Source organism: Sander lucioperca, chromosome 2 (genome assembly GCF_008315115.2).
Source record: "Sander lucioperca isolate FBNREF2018 chromosome 2, SLUC_FBN_1.2, whole genome shotgun sequence".
NCBI classification, from domain to species: domain Eukaryota; kingdom Metazoa; phylum Chordata; class Actinopteri; order Perciformes; family Percidae; genus Sander; species Sander lucioperca.
Window position 1 is genome coordinate 44,836,598 of NC_050174.1, and position 13,896 is coordinate 44,850,493.

General features: G+C 40.9%; 2 protein-coding genes across 4 annotated transcripts in view; both read left to right on the forward strand.

Moving 5' to 3' along the window:
* Nucleotides 1-4,438, forward strand: part of ehmt1a (euchromatic histone-lysine N-methyltransferase 1a) — a 42,194-nt gene extending 37,756 nt beyond the window's left edge. For 2 of the 3 annotated variants that reach the window (XM_035998534.1, XM_031300896.1), the window contains 2 exons: nucleotides 2,573-2,748; nucleotides 3,842-4,438. In XM_035998534.1, coding sequence (XP_035854427.1) covers nucleotides 2,573-2,748; nucleotides 3,842-3,938 — 273 coding nt within the window. In that variant the 3' untranslated portion in view covers nucleotides 3,939-4,438. The remainder of the gene's footprint in view (nucleotides 1-2,572; nucleotides 2,749-3,841) is intronic. The other variant, XM_031300897.2, reaches the window with a different exon arrangement.
* LOC118496510 (voltage-dependent P/Q-type calcium channel subunit alpha-1A-like) lies at nucleotides 62-13,100 on the forward strand. The gene is made up of 5 exons (XM_036008441.1): nucleotides 62-65; nucleotides 4,682-4,691; nucleotides 8,824-9,126; nucleotides 11,714-11,819; nucleotides 12,957-13,100. Coding segments are annotated over exons 2-5 (555 nt in total). The 5' UTR covers nucleotides 62-65; nucleotides 4,682-4,689.
* Nucleotides 13,101-13,896: the final 796 nt, after the last annotated feature.

Genomic DNA, 13,896 nt, shown 5'->3' on the forward strand with positions numbered 1-13,896 from the left:
TGGTTCTGAAACATAATTGCATAAGTTTACCAACTTGGCCGTTCTGTCAGGTGAGAGAAGAAATGGTCTGATGTTTGAGAGCGTAAATATAGACACAGCAGGCAGTGCTGTTACACCGGGGCCGTGAGGTAAGGGGAGCTCATAGACAGAGTGGGCCCTCCATCAATGTGTTGGGCAGAGAGTAAGAGTGACTTGGAGTGATTCAGATTGCCATCTCGGTAGTACGCCTGTATTCAAAGATTAAATATAAAACGGTGCCATTTGCTATACATGCCCTTGAAATTGGCAAACCCATCTCTGTCATGGCTTTCATTTTTTTGTAAAGTAGTCAGTAGCCATTAACGAAGAAATTATATGCTTATTACATAATACATAAACTACAAAAAATCAATCAAAATCAATTCAATATAATACAGGGGTGCAAACTTCATCAGGGGTGAAAAAAGTTGACCAAGATGCCCCGGGAAGAACATTTTAAATATCAGCTTTAAAATGTGGATTTACAGTCGATTTTAGCAAACACTCACACTAGAACTAATGTATTTACTTCAACAAATGTAAGGAGGACATAAGTTCGGGGCACTTAAAAAAATAAATGAACTCATCGGAACGACACAAATGACATTTTGTATTGAAAAAGGCACTTTTTGCTGAAAGGTGAAGATTTTGACTCCCTGAAATGAATAGCTTCTTATTTTCTTTGGTATCTTTGTCATATACAGATAAGTAATGATGATTGCTGCGTAATATGTATGTTGATGTTGTCCAATGTCAAGTCTCCATTTGATCATGTGACGAGACTAGCCGATATACGGTAGCTTTTATAACTAGTAACTCATGATGGCGTGCACTGGGGCCCATCATAATGGCGTGCACTGGGGCCCGTCGTAACTACCTTACGCCACTGTTGAGTCCAGCTTGTTGCAGTTGGAATGCTCAGTTAGTACTCTGATTTTTCAGCAATGGGAGGGTCTACTAGTGTGAAGTTGCTATTTTCTGATACTGTCAGTAGAAATTATTATAACGTATATTTATGTATGTATGTTTTCACAGTTGCAGTTTGTAGAATTAGATGAGTAAAAATGAAGAAAACAGTAACATTTAATATGTAGGTTAGGAAAAAGTCCGGATTCAGTTTAATTTAGCGTGTTATGGATTTAAATCTCGCTCAGTGCAGCATTAGTAACAAGGCACAATTGTATGATGGTATAATGTCAGTGCTCTATATGCCTGTGAGATTGCAAAAATGAATGTATTTATTATTTTCTTTTATTCAAGTGTCACACACGCCTAAAAGTGCCCAGCCCACATGGTCTTACAAGACACTACTTACGTTACCTTCAGAGGCAAGAGACAACACAAGCCAATACATGGCTCTGTAAACATGTGTCAACTACATTGTATCAAATAAAACTGAAGAATTTAAACATATAACACTCTCATATGTTGATGGTAAGTATTTAACATAAACTGGGATGTCCGGCAGACATTTTCAGTGATTGAATGCATGTACTGTTAGGTTTGGTCAAGGGGTGGCACTGCAGAGTTGCTCATCCATACCCCGCTCAGTACGTGACGCACTGTCTTTCTTCTGTCTGCAGCATTCTTCATGGTTTTACAGACTGTGGTTAATCTTACGATGACAGTAGTTGATGGTAGCAGAGTGGACCAGTCTCCTTTATTGCTCAATAGCCGTTTGTTATTTTGAAGCATCATAAAGAAATATGTTAAAACCCAATCTCTTTTATTTATTACCTTTACCAATTTATTCCCACTCATGGAAGTGGAAGGCTACATGTTTTAGTGCTTTAATTCTTAGACTGCCCCCCCCCACCCCCCCTTTAGGAGCTGGAAAAATGTAACCAGTAACAAAATGAGCTCATTCGAATTTTATTTAAATGGCATAATCAAAAGCATAATCACTCCACATTGTGGGAACCTCTAAAGTAGGTACAAATCGGGAACGGGGTGACATCCCTAAACAGAGGTCTGACAAGAAAACAAACAGGCAGTCAGATGATCAGAAAGGTTGGAAACAAACCAACAGGTTAATGCAACTTATTTTGAAGAGAAAGTGAAGGATGACCTGTAAAACGATGACCTAAATTGTCTGTTGTAAACATCATCACAGTTTACAGACCCACTTTCTGCTTCAGCTTTGTGCGCACACCAACAGCAAGTTCAGCAGATCAAAGTTTTCCTGTGCAATGATGGATTATTAATGACATGTCTGGTGCTCTCACTCTGTTTGACATCCAAATAAAGAACATATGACCTTCACTTTGAGTTTGATACACTCCCCTCAGGCCGGAGATTTAGAGTACTCCTGTTCAAGAGCAATAGGGGTAAAAACTCCTTCATTCCCTTTGCAATAACTGGGCTTAATTTGCACATATAATTTAGAATTCTTTTTTAGATTGCTGCTGTAGTATTGTATATTGTACATTGTATGTACAGGAAACATGTTTGTACTTTGTTCGTTGTTTTCTTTTTGTTTATTTGTACCTGTGTTTTGTATATAAAGTGACTGAACTGAACAGAACTCACTCTTTCGGGTCATCATCTTGTGCAGGTGGGAGACGCGCACTGTATTGATGCGAGACTCTTTGGCAACATTGGCCGCTTCATCAACCATCTGTGTGAGCCCAACCTACTGGCTGTGAGGGTGTTCACCATGCACCAGGATCTACGCTTCCCTAGGATAGCCTTCTTCTCCAGCAGGCCCATCAAAGCTGGAGACCAGATAGGGTGAGTGGTGGAAAAAAACAACCTCAGCTCTGTCTACTGCCTTCTAGGGCTGAACGATTTGAGATTTTGGGGGGAAATCTAATTTCGATTTTCCTGCCAGATATTGCGATTATGATTCGATTTGTGATTCATATTTTTTTTTTTTTTTTTTTTTTTTTTAAGTTTAGTTAAAGTTCAATATTCACTGTGTAAAGGCTCTGACACACCAACCTGACAGCTGACCGTCGGCAGAAAAGGCAGTCAGACTGATCAGTCTCCCCGAAATGGTCAAAAAAGTGCCTCGGAACACACCGAAGCGACGCCGACTTGAGCGTACGTTCTGCGTGTGCACAAAATGTAATATGTCTCCATAACAGCAAGCGGTGCTAATCTGTATTGTCGCCCAAAAAAATGAAAACCGGAAATGACGGAACATCTCTCTAGACCTAGTAAACACAGCACGCTGTCGTCAGTCACTGTTTTCATCAGAGAGTGTTGATAGTAGTCAAGAAGGATCGTTGTTGTCATTACTCGCTGAACGGAAGAAAATACAATAGTAATAAGAAGATAATGGGGTTGTCAGTTCGTGCACTGATTCGCTAGTCAAGGGCTAGCACTCCACCAATCAGATTGGTCATTGAGTCCGACTGCCCGCTGGCCGAATCGACCTCACCAGACTGTCCAACGGCCGATAATCGGGTTGGTGTGTCAGCGCCTTAACAGATAAAACATGTCATGGAGCATTATAACATGAGACACCATCAAATATATTCCTATGCAAGGATGAGAACATAGATATGAATTGCCAGCAATAAGTGTTTTTCTTTTAATAAGCATGGCACATTGAATCTGTGATATGTTTCATTATAACAGCATTTATCTTATGAAATAACAGTAAACGTAATAATAAAAAATGGAATAAAATATGTTAAACCTAACCTTCAACTAAATATTGCATATTTGATTAATCGTGGCCTTCGCGATTGGCTAATCGCATTCTTTCAAATCGCATCGTTCAGCCCTACTGCCTTCCTTTTTTCCTCTTCAGCAGACAACCTAAAATAAACAGTTCAAATAAAGATAATATGATGGACTGCTGTCTCTGCCTCATCAGGTTTGACTATGGCGATCACTACTGGAGGGTGAAGAGCAAGTACTTCAGCTGCCAGTGTGGGTCGCTCAAGTGTCGCCACTCAGCTGGTAGGCGATAGAAACTCACTGATGAACCCCTCAGCCCTCTTTCTGCCTAGACACATTCTGTCGCTTTGACCTCTTTGATGTCACAAACACTGTCTTCTGAACCAGATAACATGTAAGAGTGATTCTTTGATTACGTAAACACCAATGGGTTTTCTGGTATTCACTTGAATTTCCCAGTTTTCAAATTCCAACAACTGAAAGATAAACATTGTGAGAATCTGTCACCTCAGAGCACATGATCTAACTTATTTATACACCTTACTAAGGTTACTTATCTATGTGAAGAAAACTGCAGCTTGCAATCAGCCAGAAATATTGTATGTGGGAGAGGGTTTAACTAGCCAATAATTAGGTTAAATAATTTTAAACAGATGATTTTAACATTCTTGGACTCTTCCTTTTAATACTGCAAAGTGTTATATTTGTGGATTAATGAAGTGAAGAAATGTTTTGGTAGTCAGTGTGCTTTTTACTACATGACTAATCAGCAATTAAACACATTTTTAAAGCATCTTGTCATCTTGTTTTTGATTAATGAACGTTAGTGTCGAGTAACGTAAAGTAGAGACCGCTTCTTTCTTCACTCCCGTTCAGCCATAAGAGCGTTAGGCTACATTTACATTGCTACATTTTGGTTTTTCGAGCGAACTCTGCGCACGCAAGGGTTTTTAGCTCCAGTAGAAGAACTGATCTCCATTTAAACACGCCCAAACATCATATCTCATCAACATTCTCGTATACTGGGCATAAAAAGGAGGCAGCATGTATACTCCACCCGTTGCTAGGAGTTGCCATGGTAACGTTAGTAGTTTAGTCTCAGAGAACGAGAAGTCATAAGACCCAATCAGGCAGCGAAACATTGGCGTCAGTGTCTGTGTTGCCAAAGGTCTCCGTTTGCAGCTGTTGGGACTGCAACACAACCTTGCAGATTCCAAACCAAATCAGGGTCAGAAGTGTTTCCAAATTACTCCGGCTTAGGGCCTCTGAAACGCCAGAGCAGGGGGAATGCGAGGTGTAAACGGAGCAAAAGATATTCATTTTTAAACCAAAACGTAGCAATGTAAATGTAGCCTTCGTGAGTTCCAACACTAATGTTGGGGGATCACGTCTGGCTGACAGTTGGTGTTCCAGTTCCATCCCTAATGTGTTGGAGAGGGTTAAGGTCAGGGCTGTGTGCAGGCTAGTGAACTTCTTCCATGCCAAACTGGGGAAAATATTTCTCTATGGCGTTGGCTTTGTGGGGACATTGTCATGTTGAAACAGGAAAGGGACAAACACAAACTGTTGACACAAAGTTGGAAGAATGCTGTTGTCTTATTGGACCCAAACCAGGAAAAACAGACCTAGACCAACAGTACACTATATGTCCACATACATTTGTCCATATAATATAATTAAATGTAACTTTTTTTCAGCCTAGAAAAAACTAATATTCCTTTCCCCTGGAACTCTATTCTAGACCACGCCACGAAAAACAGCCACATAATTTTGGCCATTTAGTTGGAACATTTAAATGACGAGACTACCCCCACTGTAGGTGGTAAAATAACAGATAAGAATTGAATGTGAAATGTTAAGTCATTCTTCTAGGTTATCCATCTGAGATCATTCATCATAGTGAAACAAATTGGTGACATTAAATGATTCCTCATTTTACTGGGAACTGCTGGAATGCCCTGAAGGTTCCTAAACTGCCTGGACCTCAGGGTGAATACAGCTGACTACTGTGCAAGATTTGCTGCCGAAATATTAGGTTGGCAATTACAATTGCAGGTCAATATGTTTGCGCTGCTCCTCTGGACATTATAGTGATTGCACACAATCACCAACTAAACTGATTTCTTCATGTTTTAGTTGCATCAATGAGCTCATTAAATGCAAAAGAATGATAGAAAGTGCACTTGTAAATGGCTTTAATAATATTACATTTTATTACAAAATTTTTTGGTGAAGATTCTTCACAGGCACTATCTGTGAAGTTATTTCAGAAAACTCAACTCCTTACAATTTGTAATAAAAATGTCTCAAATATGTACTTTTTTTATATATAAAGATACAGTTCAGAGAGGGGATATATTTTCAGATGAATTCACACATTCACTTTAACTCAACCAGACACTCATTTTATCTTTTGTTTCCCAAGCAATACAAAGCTACTAACTAATGGAACTATATTTTTAATAAATTTCTCATGTGGTAAAAATTCCATCTTCCTTTTAAGTCCTACAGCATATTTTTATAAAATACTTAAATCTCTGTTTTGTAATTGTGTTCTTTTTTCAATGTCATAAAATTACATAACATAAGTCATCTTCAAATTGTTTAGGTAAAGGTAATCCATAAACCTTTCCAGACTTTTTCACTTTTACACTTTCATTTCCATTGTTATTTAGCTAAACTCAGCAAAAAAAAGAAACGCCCCTTTTTCAGGTCAATGTATTTTAAAGATACTTTTGTAAAAATCAAAATAACTTTAGAGATCTTCATTGTAAAGTGTTTAAACAATGTTTTCCATGCTTGTTCAATGAACTATAAACAATGAATGAACATGCACCTGTTGAACAGTCAAAGACAATAACAGCTTAAGGGCGGTAGGCATTTAAGGTCAGAGTTAAAAGAAAATTAGCAAAGTAAAGAGGCCTTTCTACTGACTCTGAAAAACACCAAAAGGAAGACGCCCAGGGTCCCTGCTAATCTGCATAAACGTGCCTTTGGCATGGTGCAAGGAGGCATGAGGACAGCAGATGTGGCCAGGGCAATACATTGGAATGTCCCTACTGTGAGATGCCTAAGACAGCGCTACAGGGAGACAGGAAGCACAGCTGATCGTCCTCACAGTGGCAGACCACGTGTAACAACACCTGCATAGGATCGGTACATCCGAATATCACCCCTGCGGGACAGGTACAGGATGGCAACAACAACCGCAAGAACTAGCCAGTCTGGTGCAGTACATGAGGAGGAGATGCACTGCAGTACTTAATGCAGCTGGTGGCCACACCAGATACTGAGGGCTACTTTAGATTTTGACCCCCCCTTTGCTCAGGGACACATTATTCCATTTCTGTTAGTCACATAGTCTGTGAAAATTGTTCAGTTTATGTCTTAGTTGTTAAATCTTTTAATGTTCATACAAATATTTGCATATATTAAGTTTGATTAAAATATAAAAGCAGTTGAAAGTGACAGGACGTTTCTTTTTTTGCTGAGTATACATAGCCTACCATTAGTTCGGTTTGATTTTAACCTCTGTGAATTAATAAATAAAGCCTAACTCAAACATCTCAAAAGTCAGTTATAATTGTATTAGTCAGCTAGAAGCATATATTTGCTTAATTTGTATCAATACATTTTTTAAATTTCAATATTTCTTTGAGGTATGGGCTTCACATTTGCTAATTTTGCCTCAAGAATCGTTGCAACTTGTTTTGCTCAAATCTAAAAGATTTTACAGATAGTTCTGTCCTCTGGTGTAGGCCTTCAACGGACCAGAGACGATCTTTGACTGGACCCACTTACCGTAGCTCATAAACATCTATTGACTCAGGCAGGTTAGATAGCAAGCAAAGTCTACTTAGACAGTGATACATTTTGCTTAAATATCTGATCCTTCTGCTATTACAACTCATCCATCATCAGCTTCCTGATTGACAGGCAGCAGCATGTCAGACTGGGGAGCATCTCATCCAAAAGCCGCTCCATCAGCACTGGGGCACCACAGGGGTATGTCCTCTCCCCGCTGCTCTTCTCCCTCTAGTCTACACTAATGACTGAACCTCAAAGAACCCGTCTGTAAAACTCCTAAAGTTTGCAGATGACCACTGTCATTGGTTTGATCCAGGATGGTGATGAGTCTGCTGACAGACAGGAGGTGGAACAGCTGGTCCAATAGTGCAGTCAGAACCACCTGGAGTTAAACCCCAAAAAGACTGTGGAGATGACAGTGGACTTTAGGAGAAGTCCGAAACACAATTTTGGCTGTTTATAGCATTTAATCTGATAAAAACACAAAATAATAATTTTGACTAGCCTATGTATTGGTAGGCCTATGTAATTTACGGTGGTGTAAGGTGCTGGAAAAAGCTTTAAAATGGACCTTGAAAGTGCTTGAATTTGACCTTAGAAAAGGCGTACGAACCCTGCATCTTCTTATCACTCTTATTTTGACAATTATCACGGACGTCTTGTATTTCTTCTCTCCTCCCTGTTTCTATGGAAACAGGGCTGGTCAAGGTGGAGCCACTGACTGGCGTCTTCTCTATCACGTGGGGGTCTCTGGATGTGGAGCAGTGGAGAAAGTAGTGTGTCTACAGTCACATTAACGGCCAGTTTACGGAAACAATCTCCTGTGCCGTGATTTCTCTTCGATACAAGGAAGCTGATACGGCGGCTCGTTGTTCTTACCTGGCCGTGGGGCGAGATAGTTCAAAGAAGAATCGTTCAGCGTTTAACTCGAAATGGAAACAAGTCTTTAAGCAACAGAAATTGTGTCGTTTGTGGAGGCTTTCTGGAGGAAAATACATTCTGACGGTTCGCGGTATTTTCTCAGCTGTATTTAAAGAGCATCCTGTAGCACGGACTTGAAGCGTTCACGCCAGTATATTTAAGCCCCTTCTAAGGACCAGGGCAGTCAACCGAAGAAATCATGAAAAATGATGCATCATGGAATCTGACAATCTAAACTTTGAGCAACAATTTCAAATCGGGGAGACTGACAGCATGGGAAGCAGCGGAGACGAGGCGATAACAGACTAACGTTGATGAAAAAGAGCCTCCCTCTCCTTTTTCATTTGTTGTGAATGTTTGACTCTTATGTTCGTGGACGTTACACGCACCTAAAGGACCTGGGGTACGGGGCAGTGTGTGTTGTGATGCTTCTTCTCCATTTATTGCCAGGTGTCAGTTTTGGTTTCTCCAGAAAGATCTGTGCTATCCCGGAATGGCTCGCTTTGAAGACGAACTGTCTAGCCGCTATGGAGGCATGTGTCCCGCGGGCCCGGCCAGAGGGGCCAGCCGGCTGCCGGGGCCTCCGGGGGTCCAGAGGATGTACAAGCAGACGATGGCCCAGAGAGCCAGGACCATGGCTATTTACAACCCCATTCCAGTCAAACACAGCTGCCTCTCCGTTAACCGCTCTCTGTTCATCTTCAGTGAGGATAATATCATACGGAAGTATGCCAAAAAGATCACGGAATGGCCATATCCTTACAGTCTAGTCTAACATACATCATACATGTCGTTCTATCCCGTGATCATTACGCCGAACTCCACGTAAAGTATGTCTATTTAAGGTCCTTTGTTTACCGGCAGAAGATGTAGGCTATCTTAGGTAATGATACACTATCTTAAATGCAACAAAATCATTGACTTTTTAATTTGGCATACGGCCTACAATATACAAAGAAGCGTTTTTATCACTAACATGTACAACTTCAGTTGGTTCTCTCTTGTTTCCACAGCCTTAAATATAGAGGGAATTGTGGTAGCTTGTGGCACAATTGGGATCTCTTCTCTTCAGCCAATTTTCTGTAGAATGAATATTCTGCCAGCTCCTATTTAAACCTTACTTAAAACTGTTGACAAGAAGAGAACCTCAAAGAGCCACATTTCTAATTGTGTTCGGTATGCTTCTATCATGTTTCTCCTCAGAGAAAAGAGAACTTCGATAGAAAATCGATTAGCAATTACCAAAAGCTAGACCCTTTGGGAAGAATCAGTGCGTGTTGCTTGGTGTTTTTACTTATGCTTTACTTAATTTTTATAAATTTGATTTATGCCAAGTGTTCTATTACATGGGTTTCTTAATCTAGGAAGATTTCTGCTGTTCATCTCTACTGTGTATTGAATGACACCTCTGGTCAGAACAGGCATCATGCATTCTATCCTTATGATACATTCATTAATTGGGTTAAGATATAGCACACATATCAAGTTTTAAAGTTATTTTATGGACTTCTTCATGACACTTTTGTGCAGGTTTACTTAGTAGACCATTGTCTCTGACATTTCATTGTGAAGGCTGTAGTCTGCAGATGGTGCTGTCCAGGGTGCTGAACTCCCAGCAAACAGCACGCTGGCCTCAGCATCAAGGCGGTGGCAAACTGCATGGGTGTGACACCAAACAAACAGGCTGTCGCAATAAAATGCAGCAGGATGCAGCTTTCAAATTAGCAATCCTACTTTCTGGGGAAAAGCCATTGTTAAAATACCTCATATGTTAATGAGTGTTATAGGTGTTGCACTACTCAAGACACTGGTTGGTTACCCCCAGTGCTGAGCAAACATTGATGCAGTGCATAACTGAGCCCTTTATCCTGATGCAGAGCAATCATGGCAACGCTGCAGGAGGATCTATTGTGGCCCTGAGCATCTGGAGGCCCAGTGGCCTGCTGTCTCTCCTGTGGATGTCCTCCTCCTGGCAGAGCTGGAACTGTCCTGAGGAGATGTTGGAATAGCCAATAATCTGCACAAATCTGTGTAGAATGTCTTGAAATAATAAGAATAATAAACTCTCCTGTTATACAATACTGCAGAAATGTTGCATACTGATTAGGGTCCCAACATTTTTTAACTTACAGGAAAAGACCAGATCTGTGAACGTCCTTCTAAGGAGGACTGTATGTCAGTATTAAATACAACTAGCCCACCAACTAGTTTGTGGACATTGAGGTAAAAAGGACAATTCACCAAATGTACACATTAAATTCAGTTTAACTGCTCATGAGGACTAGTCAGCCGATGAAAACTGTTATATAATGTCTTCTGTGGCTCTGGAGGGAGCTTTCCAAAGTTTGAGAAAATGACCCTGGTGATGTAATTAGGGTAATCTAAGCCTGGGCCTGTGACTTTAAAAATTAAACAGGAAGTCTGCATCATAAATTAGGTCTGTGGGGTTTGAAAGTCGGCTTTAATGAGGCGGGGTGGGGGCTGATGGGAGTGGATGCTCTAATGAAAGATCCTATACAGTATGTTTTATTTTATTGCTGCATTCTGGGCTTTCTGTTCTGTTGCCTCTTTCATGGATTTCTCCTGGTATGACAGAAAGAAGCTCTTTTCTTTTCCAACTATTTTTTATTGAACTTTTCGAAATACATGACATACGTTCAACAGGCAAAGGTGAACGAAGGATATGTGAGACAGCATGTCAATTCCCCCCAAATCCCCACCCAACCCAGATCAGGTCCGAACCAGACGGGGACAGACAACACAGACCCATACACACAGACAGACACACATCAGCAAGGGTGCACAACATCCAGAAGACAACAAAATAAACAGATAAACAAGTACATAAATTAAGAGAAATGCAGGAAGAGAGAGAAGAGGGAAAAAAAAGGGGCAGCTGACGTCGAGTGGAGCAGTCTAGGAGGAACTCAGTCCTCCAAGTCAGGAAATAAGCTGAGGGAGTCAATGCGTTCTAGGAAAGGGTTTCATGTCTCAATGAAAAGAAGCTCTTTTCTGTTAATTATTAAAAAAAACTGACACCAAAGCTGATATTTACCATTAGTGTATGAGCTAGCCAAAAATATCTGCTGTAAAAAATGTGTTCATGTTAGACCTTATGTCTTAATAGTTGTTGGAACAATGCACCACCAAACACCAAGCAACGACTTAGGTCAAAAAAAGTAAGTTTCCAGTAGTGGTTTTTGAGTTTAGGGAGGATTTTCTTTCCATCTTTCCATTTTTCATTGGATGATTTTATGTATTGGTTTAATGGTGTGATTTGTGTTTGCATGTGTAGAGACCATTGAATTTGCTTTCCACGAGAGTTCCTTAACATTTTCACTCCATTTGAGTACATGATCCTGGCCACCATTATTGCCAACTGCATTGTGCTGGCCTTGGAGCAACACCTACCAGCGTCAGACAAAACACCAATGTCAGAGCGTTTGGTAAGTTGCACGACTGTTTTCCATTTCCTTCTGTACAGCTCTTCATGTCTCATAGAATAGTGAAACATCTCTACACTGTGGTGCTATGCTCTGTCTGAAAATGTGTTCATGGATTTGGACATTTCAGAGCCAAAATGCCTTTTTTTAAAGTTCCTATGACTGACTGACTTTTTGGATGCTTTTATATAGGCCTTCGTGGTCCCCTAATACTGTATCTGAAGTCTCTTTCCCGAAATTCAGCCTTGGTGCAGAATTACAGCCACTAGAGTCAGTCCCACAATGAGCTTTCCTTAGGATGTGCCATTTCTGTGTCTGTAGCTTTAAATGCTATTGAGGAGGAGAGAGGGGGGGCAAGGTGGAGGGTGGGGGTGTGGCCTTGACCAACTGCCACTTTGCTTGTTTGCAAGCCATGATGTCTCTCTCTTTCTCATGGGCGGGCCAAATTCTCTGGGCAGGCAAAGCAGAGAAAGCGGAGGTAACCTTGCTCCTTATGACCTCATAAGGAGGAGATTCCAGATCGGCCCATCTGAGATTTCATTTTCTCAAAGGCAGAGCAGGATACCCAGGGCTCGGTTTACACCTATCACCATTTCTAGCCACTGGGGGACCATAGGCAGGCTGGGGGAACTCATATTAATGTTACAAAACCTCATAAAGTGAAATTTTCATGCCATGGGACCTTTAAATATGAGCTGAAAACATGCAGCAATAGTAATTCTGCTTTTATGAACTGCTCAACATTGGATTTATGTTAAACATTGTTTTAAATACAAAGAAGGATTACATCTTATTTTTCCCTCAGTGTCAGAATGAGTCCCTCCTCAGCAGTCAGAACCCTGCAGTGCTGCCTTTGATCCCCCTGTGTATCATTACCTCAGGTTACCCCTGCTGCGCCCTCCCCCCACCCCAGATCTCGTGTTGAATCTTTCCACTAAAGAAACAAGTGCCGTGAACCCTTCTGTCCAATCAAAGAGCTAGTGGTTGATACCCTGAAGCTGTTAAAGAAAATCATATGGACCCTTAATGTTATTGGAGGTTGATGACATTGACTGGCCAATTTAGATTTTATTGACAAGCCAGATGGAATGTCTGTGATTTCATGAATCCTCCTTACTCTACTCTCTTCTTTTTTAACAGGACGACACAGAGCCCTATTTTATCGGAATATTTTGTTTTGAGGCTGGCATCAAGATCATCGCCCTGGGCTTTGCCTTTCACAAAGGCACCTATCTGCGTAATGGCTGGAATGTAATGGACTTTGTGGTGGTCCTAACAGGGTGAGTAGCACTGGCCTAATGGCTTATACAGCTGCTAACTGACAGAGCTGATGGGCAGCAGCGATTAATGGCGGGAGGGGAGAGCTCTGGCGTGTGTGTGTGTGTGTGTGTGTGTGTGTGTGCGCGCATGCATGCATGCATGCATGCATGTGTCTTTCTAATGATCAGTAGAGCCAAGCCATTCCAGATGGCAGGGTGTTTTCTTCCTGTCTGAATAATCAGATTCTTGATAAGGGGAAATTGTCCACATTAGACATGCAGTAAACCAGAGGAAAATCATTGTATGTACAGTGCAGAATTAAGTGCAACATTGGATTTCAGCGAGATATTTTGTTGCACTGCCCCATCATCACACGTTTAGAAATTATGAAAACCATACACATTTCCCAGCAATAACAAGGTTTGCCTTCAGTTCAAATCATTTTGAGTTTTCAGTAGTGATGGTCAGAGCTTGTTTCATTCCTGTGAAATGGACTGTTACAGTGCGTTGTGTCGGAGCTTGTGTCAAATGACGACTACCATGTAATTGACGATGTCCGAAGCTTCGAACGTCAACATCACTGATACTTCTGAAAGTGCTTCAGACAGTTTTGAAAGTTTGCAGCTGCACTACTGGGCTCAGCTGATATGTACTATAACATTGGAGGACTACAAGAGAAAATACTTGAGAAATATGTTTATGTACTCTAGAAAGAGATGATCATAAGCATGCAAACATTTCGGCCTGATATAAAGAAATGAAAGGTAACTGAAGTAATATTTAATGGAAATCATTCTCCAATCACATCACCTTACATCAC